The sequence below is a fragment of the Accipiter gentilis genome, chromosome 17 (genome assembly GCF_929443795.1).
Source record: "Accipiter gentilis chromosome 17, bAccGen1.1, whole genome shotgun sequence".
NCBI classification, from domain to species: Eukaryota; Metazoa; Chordata; class Aves; order Accipitriformes; family Accipitridae; genus Astur; species Astur gentilis.
In genome coordinates this window covers 11657344-11670726 of record NC_064896.1, presented here as the reverse complement: position 1 = coordinate 11670726, position 13383 = coordinate 11657344, and the positions used below count along the sequence as shown (strand labels likewise).

Genomic DNA, 13383 nt, shown 5'->3' with positions numbered 1-13383 from the left:
AAGAGACTTACTACTAAACAGTCTCTACTTCCCACTTCAAAAACTTCTCACAGTTTGTAAGCAGCCAGAGGGGCTACATTTTGTAATTTAGCTGTCCTCAGTTCTTCTAATGATGTTTATTTTCATACTTCTTTTTACACAAAAGTAACATCATTACTGCCTGCTAAGGTTCATACTTCACTCAGCTCTCAGTAGCGTTAAATCCCTTGAAGTAGGCTTATACACACAGAAGAACTTGTGATTCTCTCCATACAGGAAAGCAGTTACATTGGTTTGTCAAACGCCTCCCTAACACCCTCACCTTGTTTTCTAAGTTACAGTGGGGAGGCAATCAATCACTGCAGTGTAAAAGGATACTTTCTTCCTCTTAAGGTGGCTTATACTGACACCAGTCATTGGCTATAGCTTTCTCCTTCTTCTGTGTTGGCAAACTCCAAACCCAAACAGGGTGAGAGGGATAACTGCAGTGAAAGTGCAGATAATGGAAGGTAATATATTGGAGCTGAGAGAGTTTGACAGCCCATGCAGGCAGGGAAAGAAATTAAGAGGACACTCCTGGTCAAAAGTGACACAGATACAGTGAAGAACAAAACCATCCATTTCTTCCCCCTTTCACTTACCAAGCAACTATTCAGCAATGCAGGCAGCCACATTACAATGTTTTTATTACTGTTAGCAACCTAAGTCTTTGAACAAATCTTACAGCAAACTCTAGTTAACATGGAAGATATTGCTTCCAGGAACAGTTTTAGCTCCTCCATGGCCACCCTCGTCCTTCTATCTTTGCACAAAAAAAGAAGGGATAATGCATAAAGGAATATGTCCAGGAAAGTATGTCAAGTGTTGTTGACTCATCCTTCTAATGGTCTGTATCATGATACCACAAATGCAAGGGGACACAAACAGCAGGAAAAACAGTGACTAAGAAGGTGACTTGAGGAAGGAGAGTCATACTCTCACTCCAGGCATGCAGCACTAATTCCGTTTCATAGATGCTGCCTGGCTTAACCTCAAAACACCTAACCTTCTTCCAAACTATGCAACATCCACTTCCCTGAACCTCTCTGTTTCAATACTTACAAATACACTAGGATTTTAACTCATGCAGTTAACTCAAACAGTTCTGTGGGCACTAAGATGTCAGAAAGTGCCAACATACACAGTATTGCAGTTACATTAATTTAGAAAAACAGGAGAGTCACAGCTGGAGAATATTATAGTACTCTAAAAAAATTTTTAAAAAAGTCCCTAAAACACCTCCTAGAATGAAGTCCTGCAACTTTTATCCATGTTCCATATTCGTTATGCACAAAATCCTGAAGAATTTATGCTTAAGCACCACACACCCCAAAGATGCCTGAATCAGGCCCAGAAGGATATGCAAAGGTAGCAGCTTCCTTTTTTCATGCCCAATTACAGTCTCAGGTGTTTTAAAAGAAGCCACCACAGCATGGACAGAGATCTTTTTGTATGCAAAAGAATTATACAGAAAGCTGAAAATATGCAATCCCAATCAACAGTTACTGCAGATCTACAGAATTATTTCTGAACATGTTAGTGAGCAAACATATCATTCAAAGCAATGCAGGCATAACAGAATTTCACTGAAGTCCAGCCCTACAGTCCATTTCTTGCTGTGGTCTTATAAGCACACAGAAATCCAGTAACCTGAATGGGGCTCTGGACATAACAGGGTCCTCCCACAACCAGAGGAGACTGCATAATACAGGACTAATTGTAGGAGAAGTTGCATACATCAAAGTAGGGGGTGTGGGGGAGACAACTGAAAGCACACACCACAAAACTTAACTTTCCTTTATACAAGTGCATTATACCTACAGTGCCATAAATTTGCTTAGTGTTTTACATAAAATTTTATAATTCCCCAGTCTCTAGGATCTTATGTTCCAGGTCAATAAGGTGATAATACTTCTTAGAAATCTTAAATTTACTTTGGCTATTTTAAGAAGTAAAGAAGCCTTAAAAAGAAACACTATAGAACAGAACCTTGCAATGATTCAAAATATACCGCTTGGCATAGCTAAAGGCACTTACATTCCAGTAAAAATAAAAAATAGTTAGCACTTCACTAAGTGTGGTTAGCACTTCACCAAGCTCTTCAAAAATTCAATGCTGCATATGCAATAGGCATTTTGATTGTCACCCACAAGAAATGTTACTGTATATGACACAGTACCTGACAGCTATTTAATAACATATGACATTATACACAATTTACCTTGGTTTGATTATTTTTAAGGACAGATTTGTCACAGTTACAAAACCAAAACTAAGGGTTTTGAGCAAAAATACTTAAGGCTTTTGTCCACTGACAACCATAAACAGTAGGCTTTAAAGGTGAAACAATGCACCAAAAATTGTCAAATGAGAAATAATTTAGAAGAAGGAAAGGAGGGAGGAAAAGCAGATAGATATTGAGGAGATAATCTGAAACTCAGATACTCGGCTAAGGGAGACATCCATGTGCCACGTTGCTAAATCTACGGGAGACAGCAAACCACAAACCAGACACAGGTCTCCAATGTTACTACTAGCAATAGTAACAACTGTATTTATTCTTGCAGTTCCTAAAGGCTAACTAGAAAATAGTTACAGTGTCTGCTCACAGTGCTAGGCATTCTGCAAGTACAGAAATGTAGCTGGGATCTTTCCCAAAGTCTAACACAAGAAGAAGGTAAGCAAGACAGAGGAAAGGCTGAAGATACACACAATGAGCACAGTAAGGGCTTGCAACCATCTGGACAGTTTGAGGAATGCATGGGGCGGGAGGGAGGTGGGGGGTATTTACTTCCAAGAGTACACCTAACCACAAAGCTAAGGGAAGGGAGGAGCCTGGAATAAGGTGATAGAACATGAGGAAGGTGAAAACAGATAAGATTGAGGAATGGAATAGAATAGAAAATAAGTTTTGAGCACATCACCAGTGAGCTCAGAGCAGCAAACGCCTCAGCCAGAAGCGCAGGCCTCTCTCTTCATGGCCTCCAGCCTTTGCTGTGCTGCTTTTGCAGCTGTTAGTACCAGCTGGTGTCTCTGTCTGGTTGCTCCCTGAAGTTGCTTCCTCGGGCCACAGAGCCAGGTTGTGATGGGAGGAGGCACAACCATGGTCCTAGAGCTACCTACATAGCCATGTCCTGGGGCTGCAACTCCGGCAAAGAGACTGGCGACACAGTCCAGTTGAGCCTGTGTTTGACTCTTGCCTGGAGCCTTTCATCTGGTTCCAGTCACTCCATTCCCAAAAGTTGTATTGGCACAACTTGAAGGATACCAATTATGGGAAATAATATCTGCTTGGAAGGACTATTCTGCAGATATTTAAAATTAAACAAAAAAAAAAAAAGATTGGATATTCAGAGCTTAATAGTGAATAAAGAAAGAAATGATTAAAAAATTAGAAATATAGGAAAACATATGCACTAATGATGGAAAGGAATTATTTACTGTAGTAAATGCAAGTATGAATGACAGTTAAGGGAGAAAAAAAAAGAAGAATGTGGCAATGAAGACAAGTATAACATCTAGGAAAGAAACAGAAACTGCAGAACAGTCTCCAGAGAAATGAATGAAGTTCCAATATTCAAAATTCCTAAAAACAAGCGTAGGCCAAGAAAATGTTTAAATAACCAAAAGAAATATCTCAAATAGTGTACAATAAATCACAATCCTCCAATGACAGTGTTGCCTGGCTAACTTAAGGCACCTTCTCTAACACTTATTTGCTGATTACAATTTGATTCAAAATAAGAGCATTGAAGACTACACAAATGCAACTGAACACCAGTATTTGCTAAGACCTTAGGTTAATCCCTCTTCCCTCTTACAAATAACACTGTTGAATAACCTCAGAACTTCAAAGTATCTACATACAGTAAACTGGAGCACTCAAAAGTGAAAATACACTTACACTCCGTATTTCAAAGTTTAGAACACAAGTCTTGAAGAGGAAAAATGGCACTATTGCTACCACTACTATTATATTACTTCAAAGTTCCTAATTTGATGCTTCCCACATAAAGCATGTTTGTAATGTTCCTTTAAATGGGCAGATTTACCAAAAGAATTCATGGTATAGACACTATAACTTCCTTCAACATCATTATCTGTTTCTTTTATAGCATAGCTTGATTAAATATGTGGAAGATTAAAAAAAGAAAGAGAAAATTAAATCAAGCTCTACAGTATAAAGAGTGATACTAAGGAATTTTTTTCCTAACATAATGAGATCATACCATTAAGGCTCCACTGCTTGCAACTTACAAGTCATTTTCTTGCTTTATGGGATATTGTCCTTCATTCATACACACACTCCATTATGCATTATAGATAATGTATATAGGAGACTAAATGGAAGAAATTGCAATAAGCATTTCACACAAGATAATGGAACGGATATATGATATAAGGGAGACTCAGCATGGATGAAGAAATCCGCTTATCAGGCCCTCCACAGTATTCCAGCTATTTATGTAAAGTTGAAGCATTGTTATCTGGAGAAGGGGGGAACAAGGGGGGATTCACGGAGGAACACGGTTATTCATTTGCTTTAGTAAGCCTGTGTGTTAAACCATTACTCACATTCCCTACACCCATAACTTTCAAAGACTTACCTTCACTGAGACTCTGGGTGCTCTTTTGAAGTTTTACTAACAGTAAGAATGATGTGGTTGATGCCATTATTACATAATATTGTAAAGGTGCAGGACAGAACTGGGAATGGCAGTGTGAAATTTTAAAGGATACATTTACATGGAAGCAAAGATATTTTACCATTACAAAATCCACAATCCTGTTGGAGTTCTCTTTACTGTCAGCTGTCCACAACTCCAAACCAAGTTCTCTTGCTCAGTAATAAATAAGGAAACCTCCTCTCTGAAACAATACACACTATTTAGCTTTTCTTATCATGGGAGAGGTTTAATCCAAATCAAACCATTTTGGATCTCCAGACCCTCCACTGAATTTAATAAGATCTGGATCAGGCTTCTTTAATTTAACCTAATCTCACAGGCTTACCTAAGACAAGAATCACTAAAATTTAAAAGATGTAAGCTGCCTTTATGCGTGAGTTCTTACTCAAGGGGTATTTTCCTGGCAAATTAGGATTCTGGACTGGGTTCTCTTCCATAAGATATCCATTTCCACTATAATTCCCAATTCTTCAGTCTGTAAATTTCAAAGAGGTCTTCAGTATTGAGAAAATTCATGGGGATGAAGGGAATCCACAAGTGAAGAACAGAACCCTAAAGCTCTTACCTGTTTTACCTGACCAGAACAACTTCACCAGCAGACAGCATGACACACAGATGTTCCCACTTTTCACTATACTTCTCTCAGTAATGTCCCGGTCACAAAACTCCATGAGGAAACTTCCAAAGCAATGGCAAAATGTGGCACATTGCTTGGAAACCAGATTTAGCATATTGCTCTCAACAGGGCTTCACAACTTGCAGAAAAGAGCGTTTCTTAAACACTGACTGCCTGCATCTCTGTTTTTAATACCTGGTTTGTGACCTTCACAATCACTCTGACACATGTGCCAAACAGCATGTTATCTTATTATGTCATCCAGTGTCCAAAACATGGGCATATCTTCTATGTATAACTTGCTCTTGCATTCACTGAGGAATTTTGCTACTGATATCAACAGCACTAGTTTACAAGGCTCTTTAATCAGTAGTTGCTCTCCACAGTTCTTTTTATAAATGTTGTCAAGTATGGAGAAGTTTACAAAAATTACTTTTGTCAACAGTGCCTCCACTCTTCTCCATGCTGTTTTCAATTGCAACGCATTAACACAGTACACCCCAATAATAAAAAAAGAATTAATTACAAAGATCGATATTGTCAAAAACAGAATACACATCTATTCCTAGCTACTGAACCCTCCAACCTCCTTGCCACTTTAAAATCTTCTGTTAAGTAAAGAATTCAAAAGGACAACAAAGGTTATAGCACACAGTGGAGGAAATGATCTCCAGAACAAATAGCTCCTTCACTAAACAAACAAACAAAAAACCAAAAAATCAACCCTTCCATTGGTTTCTTGATTGTTGGTGTGGGGTGTAGTGGTATTGAGGACCCTGGGGTAGCTAGACTGAATTCACATACATAGTAACAACCTTAAGTAACACTCAGAAACAACAAAAACTCTCAAAAGATGATTCCAGCTTCAAATTATGTATATCTCCATTTATAAACATTGATACAAACACAGGGAAAGAAGGATGCATAGATGCAAAAAACAGGTACATATATAAGCAAAAGTTAAGAAGAGATACATAGAACAAGTGAAAAACCTTGAAAAATACAGTCATAATACCATACACTGGTACATATTCCTTTTGGAATAAAGAGATGCTGTATTTCATGAAAAGAAGTCTTTTAAAAGCAAAGAAATTGCCTTAAAACTGCATGTTCCATCATTTTGAGTGTCCCTATACTATAGTCTCTCAGTTTCAGGGTCAGAAATCCTAAACAGAGGTAGTTAAACAAGACAGACTTCAATTGATAAGACCTTTCTAATTTTCTAGCATCCATGCAAGCCTTCCTTCTTGGAAAGCCACATTCCTTCTGGTGGCAAAAAAACAACAATTAAAAGTAGGTTATACTAAACCTCAAGGGATTATTTTGCTTTCAATCTAATTTGTTACTGTGTTTTGAAAAAACATTATATCTCAAACATAGGTGCAATTAGAATTACAAGCAATGGTAACCGAGACTTTCAGAAATAGGTGCAGATACTTACTTTCCTTAACCGTAATCTTTATCTCTGGAATTTGGATCCCAACTTACCTAATTACCCAAGGACACAATCTTCAAAAGCATTTCAGCCCTCTACACAGTACCTCCTTTCAAAATCTTCACCTTTCCGAAGATTCTGGTTTTAAAATGGTTTTGTCACCGACCCACAAAGATGCAAACTCCAACACTTGTGTGTATGCTAAAGAAGCACTGGAACTTTATTTTAAATAATCAACGTACTTGGAGATAACAGCCTGTAAATAGTAAGCCTAGAGGAAGGCCACAGTCTTGTATATAGATGCTTCATCAATTTACAAACTGAAGACAACTCTGCTCCCCTCCGCCTCCAACACAGTACAAAGCTACTTGTATTTCTTCTCAGAGCAAGGTGATCGAAGTATGGAACTGGTGGAATCAAGGAAGACCAATTAGCATGACCAGATGTCTTTCAGGTATTCCTACATGACTCTGCATTTCCAAGCTCAGAGGCAATGTCATTCTGACCTGCCCACTGAGTTGGAGGTGAAGCAACAGTTACAGCGTGGAGCAGGCGAGCCAACAGCAGAACCTGAAAGCCAAAATGCAACCCAGTTTGTGTCAGAAGAATGGCACAAACAGCCTTAGATCTTTCTATTGTGACATAAAAGGAAACTTAATAAACAAAAACATCACAAGCAAAAAGATGCAGATTGGGCGTCTCCCCTGCCACCACTTAAAATCAAACCAACAAGTATTGTTTAAATCACACTACTCCTCCAATATTTCAGAAGCAAGCAGGACTGCATAAAATAAAGAGACTGCACTAAGTAACCCCATGGACACAGGGATCTTTTTATCTCTTATCTAAGGATGCCAGATTTGGGGGAAAATTAATTGTTTATTTGTCCTGACTTGAATGCAGTTTACTGAAATTTACTGAACAAGTCTGCACAATTTATGAGCCCTGAGAATGAATCAATCTGGATGTCCTGTAATATATAAACTTACAAACAAAAGGCTTCCCAAAAGAGCCAAGGGGAATGCCACTCAGCATGAAGATGACTAGTACAAGATCTTCTAATTTTTTTAATAGCTCCAGCATGAATTACCATGTTTGGCTCTTCAGAAATAACCTGCAAATTCAACACACATACAATCATCCATAGCACGGACTGGGTCTGTAGGAACAGAGTGGAGATTACCTGCACACAAAGACTTACCCCTCCACTCCATCCTTTCTCTCCGCTACAAGGTAAAGGGAAACCACTCTGAGTTTGGTGTGTGAAATCACACCATTCACGGTATTACCCTAATAGGTAAGCAAAGAGAAAAAAGACCTGATCAGTGATACGGCGAAAAAAAAATTACTACAAACAGACTGACTACTTCTGATGCTGTGCCAGAACTGTGAACAGGCCAACTTCTGTCACAACAAAAAGAAATCATGTCCTACAGATTTGCATCTCTCAAGATAACTGCCAAACAGCCTTCATGCAGTGCTGCAGCACTAGCAAGAATGATGTCATTTCTGAAGATCATTTTTACCTGACATGGCCTCAGAGGCTACCAAAACCAGCACATTCAGGACCAAAATTGCTGTTTCCACACCAGCTGGCCCATAACTGATCACTTACACTCCAATGTCTGTACCAACTTCTTGTTTTAAGTTCTGCTCCCTTTAAGTTTGCCTCTTCTCAAATATTTTCTCTCTCAACCTTTGGTCATCTCTTAGATACAGTAAAAAGCAAACCAAAACACCCTATCAATGCATCATTAATAATTCCAAAAATCTTGTTAAAACCCCTCCACGCTTTATAAAATAAAGTATTTACCAGGCCTTTCAAAGACTGAATAATGCAGGGTGTTAAGCCATCTGTGAAAGGTGTGACAATTTAAAATTTATTCACTCGCACAGCAAGAAAACAAAACATCAGATTGCCAAGCCTTTTTGTCTTTATATATTCTGAGATTTCCAACACAAATAATTTCTTTGTTTTCCCATCACCAGGCACTAAAAGATTACATACTACATATTTTGTTCAAGGCATCTCACCTTACTTATTAGTTACTACCTCAGTTAAAAAAAAAGAATTAAAAAATACTGCTACTAAACATGGCTGAATTAAAAATAGAAGTTGTCTGTGTTTCTTGAGGGACAGGGGGTAGAAGCACAAAAAACCCCAAACTACTCCAGGATGTTACTTACAATAAACAGGAATACAGAAACAAAAATTTAGAACAATCCCAAAAAGCTGCAACAGTTGCAGCGTATGCCTCCTCACACCACCCCATTACCCTCACTTCAAAATACCTTCAGCCAAGTGAGGGATAGAACCTCATATACTTCCTTATTATGTGATATTTACTTCAAACAGGTCACACATCAGCCACAATAAACCCACAAATCCCAATTTAAAACTATTTTGGATTGAGACAGCCTTCTTATCCTAATAGTATTTCCTGAATAATTACTAATTTGTAGTTACCCTTAGCATGTATTTCTGTAGTTCACACAAATGTGTAGTCCACTCACAGGTCATGCCTTTTGCCCTCTCTCCTGGGAGGGCTGGTATATTCTTACTCAACACCTTTATTATTTGAAAATATTCTAATCTGATATGCTACCTTAACTCATTTTAAAGAAAAGCAGCATGTTACAACAGCTGACCTGCTTGCCAGTAACACTGCAGTGCTTTTCCTTAAGGAGAAAGGAAAAACATATGAAATATATTAAGAGATATTTAATGTATCCGTTAGATACTAATAGATATCTAATAGATCAGATAATGTAACTTTAATAGACTACAGTTACAGTGGTGACATATACCACAAAGGGATAAAGAATTTTTAGGAGGATTAAAATAACCCCAAAATTACATGCGGCAAGGGTTATCTGAAATAACACAGCAGATTATTCTTGCCTAAATATGATAAATACTTTCTTGCTATTTGGATAAACAGCTTTAGGGATGCTTTTTAATAGTCTGCATTTGTTTTGAGTAATTAGAATTAAAAAATAGGGTGAGTGAAATACAACTGTGGGGATTCACAAGCACCATTTCAAGGATCGCTTTTAGAGAACTCAGTATTGACTGAGACTCATTTCAAAAATACCACTGAATCTCATTTCTACTGCTTAGAAATGGTTAGACATCAAAATCACCATCTCTACAGCATACATTACAAACTTCATGGTTTCAACGGCCTTCCACAGTCACCCATACTGCTGTAAGCAACCTTTTATACCTTGGGCTGTAACTCCTAAATCCTTCTCTACAGCAAATGAAAGTTCTTCCTCCATTTTTATTTAAAAAAAAAAAAAGATTTTAAAAAAATTATATATAAATAGAAAGTCAAAATAATCCCCCTGCAATCTCTTAAACGTGACAGTGCAGATTATATTACACTACCCAACCCTGCCCCACGGGGAATTATTTTAGTAATAAAGATATGCTACAGAGAATATCTCACTCCAGCCGATTTAGTCTTGCTGGCAAGGCTTGACTAAAGAATAAAAACCTGGACAAAATAGCAAAACACAGCCAAATCCTTCAGAGCAGTACTTGGTCACAGAAAAGTCAGCTTTATTTGTGTGAAATGCAATTACCAGAAACTCACATGAAACCAGTTGTACTGGATAAACGTATCAGTTTTCAATTTAGTCACTAAAGTCTGAATGTGTGACTGACATAGAAATCTTACTTAGCATATGAATAGGAAGACACAGCCAGGGCTCAAGTATTCACTTTTCACTGAAGGAGATGCAGAGATCAGAACAGGAGACAGATTCAGGCAGTGGGTGCTATATCCCCCCATCTCCTACAGTTACTCTGTGTGATGTGGTTCAGGTTAGGTGAGACATTTGCAAGTAAACTGGTGCAACAGGAATAGATCACTAGATTGAAGTAGTTAAATGCCAAGTCCCCAGCATATAGACTACACAGACAATTCAGGCATTCTATTTCACTATAGATAGTCAGTACCCTGAAACAACTGTCACCAACACACAAATGGTTTGCAGCTCTCTGCAGGATCAGACATTGGTTCAGACCCTCTAAGACCCAATTACCAGCTGCAAAATGGTCTTAAGTAATACCTTCTTTATACATAAATATTTTAAGATTACTGAAGGAAAAGTGCTAATCATTCCTGTGGTCACACATGTATGGTTATGTTTAATATTATTCTATCTTCTAATAACAGTTAAGCGGTGGGTAGGAACAAATGCGAACATTCATAGTAAGATCATTACTTTTTAAACATGCACACCCTCAAGAAAAATCAGCATGTATGTGTTCAGATCATTTACATGTAAGAATTACATCAAAAGGTTGGTTGACTTTCTACTTCAGAGAAAGCCTTCAGTATGAAAAAGCTTTTGCATCCGGTGTGTACACATAGACCCAAACAAATCACTCCCAAACAAAATTTCCATGCCAGGCAAAGCTTATGGTTCCAGAGCCTGATCTTATAATTAGGGCCTTCAGTAAACTAAAGAGAGCAATGCTCAATTTCACAGACCAGTCATGGTGAAATGAGAGGAATTTCACAGTTTTATTCTGAAAATGAGGATCAAAGGCAGAGAGGTTTGGTGGGCTATTTTATTTTTTAAATCTACTCATGCACATCATGCTGAATTTTTCTGCAGATATTTTAAGATGCAGCTGAAGGGTCTACAGGGTAAAACAACCTTGTGGATGCAGAAAGCACACAGCAACTAGGTGACTTTTTTGGGGGACATAAGAATTGCCATGCTAAACTAGGCCAGTGGTCTAGTCTGACAACAGCCACTCAGAACAAGGAGCTAGAAACTCATATTCACTGTATTCTTCCTGATCCCCCTGTATTTGGCTTTGTCCTGTCACCCATTATTTCAGCATCTGAACACATTTCATCTCTTCTGTATAAGCTAGCAACATAAATCTCTTGGAGATTTCAAGGATGCAACAGGTAGAAATGGTATATGCATTTTTCATTAAAGAGGATAGAGAGCTAACTGACACTGTGAACACTACAGTGGCAGAAAAGCTTTAGCAAAGTAGAAAGGTTTTGGAGCACTTCCTAAGAACAGTTACACTGGATTTGTATAATCTCCTCTATGAATCTGTCCACAGCCATATACACATCTGTCCACAGCCACATACACAGATGAAAAAATTTCTTTAGTATTTTATCCTAGGTTTTGTCAACTACAATTTGCCAGAGAAGAATATACACAGGCTACTCTGTAAACCTGTAACAGAGATCTGTCCTGTCTGTCCTGTTAATGACTGGGGCAGGGCAAAGATGATCTCCTAAACCCGGTGAAGCACTGGAACGCATATGAGTAGCCTATACAGTGGGGAGAGAAAACACTGCTTTGCATCAGCAAGAATGTAAGTACACATTCACCTTCCTCAAATACAGCACATATTCCTGAGACTGAAAGACCATAAGGCTCTAACAAAAGATGGAGTTTCTTGGGCCAAATGCAAGCTTTCAGTTTGAAGGAAGTTCCCCAAACCCCCATCCCAAATGTCACAAAAGTTGACTGCTTTGCCCGATTCCAGTGCAAACTTCCATCCTTGTGATCTGGAACATCCCTTAGCCATATTGCTTTATGGTATCAGTATTCTGTACTAAGGGAAGTGGTACTGATTTAAAGGCAACTGTTTTGGTAGGGCTTTTTTCATTTTATTTAGCATTTTTGTTTTGTTTGGGGTTCTTTTGAAGATGAACAAGCCCAACCACCACAGGGAGCGTTAGCAGAGAAGATGCCAAGAAAGATTTCATATTTCATATATTTACTGCCAAAGTATATTTGTACACTATGCCTTCCACTGCTGACTTGGAGCTGCAAAGACCTTTTTTCTTTGGCCCTTCAAAGTTTGATTGCTACTTCCCATATGAAAGCTCAACAGGAAGCCAGGCTCCTTGTGGCAGTTCTTGAAGACACTGGCAGACCTGCGCACCAAAACCCTGCATCAGCAGGAAACTCGTACAGGCTCACAGTTACAATAGTAGCATTGATATTTGGAAGATCTTCATGAAGAATCTCTTTTTCCTAATTATTGTAGGTGGGTTGGTTTTTTTAAAATCATTTTTTCTGTAGCCAGCCAGGAACAGCAACTGCAGCCACCAAGCCTCAAAGGATAAGTCAGAAATATTTAAGTGCGAAAAGACAATTTTTGCAAACTGTCCCCGCTTGTCTCCAAATATGCAAGCTATCCTTATAGTTCCTTGGGAGCCTCCAGTGGATAACTACATGTTTGAATACAATAAAGTATCACAGCCAAGAGCAACTGCTGATCTTCCTTCATCAAAAAACATGAATTACATTTGGACGCTATCCAACAGGCACAACTCCCAACCTTCAGCAAGTAGAATGAAGCTTGTATATGTCATTTCTTACTGTGTTACAGATAGTGGGCATTCCTAACTAATCCCAGTATCTTTCTTAAGAACTTAATTCTTAGATCTGACATGATACAATTGGATAAACTAAGCAGTTACTACCTTGGAAAACTCTGCCTAAATGTTTGCAGAGATGTGTCAGGTGCTACACTGGATCACATCAAACTCCCAGCATCTACCTGCTGTTGGGTAAAAAGTAGTTATGTGAGCAGCACAACTAAAGAAGCCTGCTCTCCTGCAGGTATTCAGTTA

General features: G+C 38.4%; 1 protein-coding gene across 15 annotated transcripts in view; it reads right to left on the bottom strand.

Annotated features, from left to right (window-relative positions):
- Nucleotides 1–13383, bottom strand: part of BRSK2 (BR serine/threonine kinase 2) — a 324024-nt gene that overhangs the window by 270674 nt on the left and 39967 nt on the right. The window contains exon 1 of one of the 15 annotated variants that reach the window (XM_049820727.1): nucleotides 7959–7977. The exons of the other annotated variants lie outside the window; for them this stretch is intronic. Coding sequence (XP_049676684.1) covers nucleotides 7959–7971 — 13 coding nt within the window. The 5' untranslated portion in view covers nucleotides 7972–7977. Of the gene's footprint in view, nucleotides 1–7958; nucleotides 7978–13383 lie in introns of those variants that run through there. 15 annotated transcript variants of the gene reach the window in all.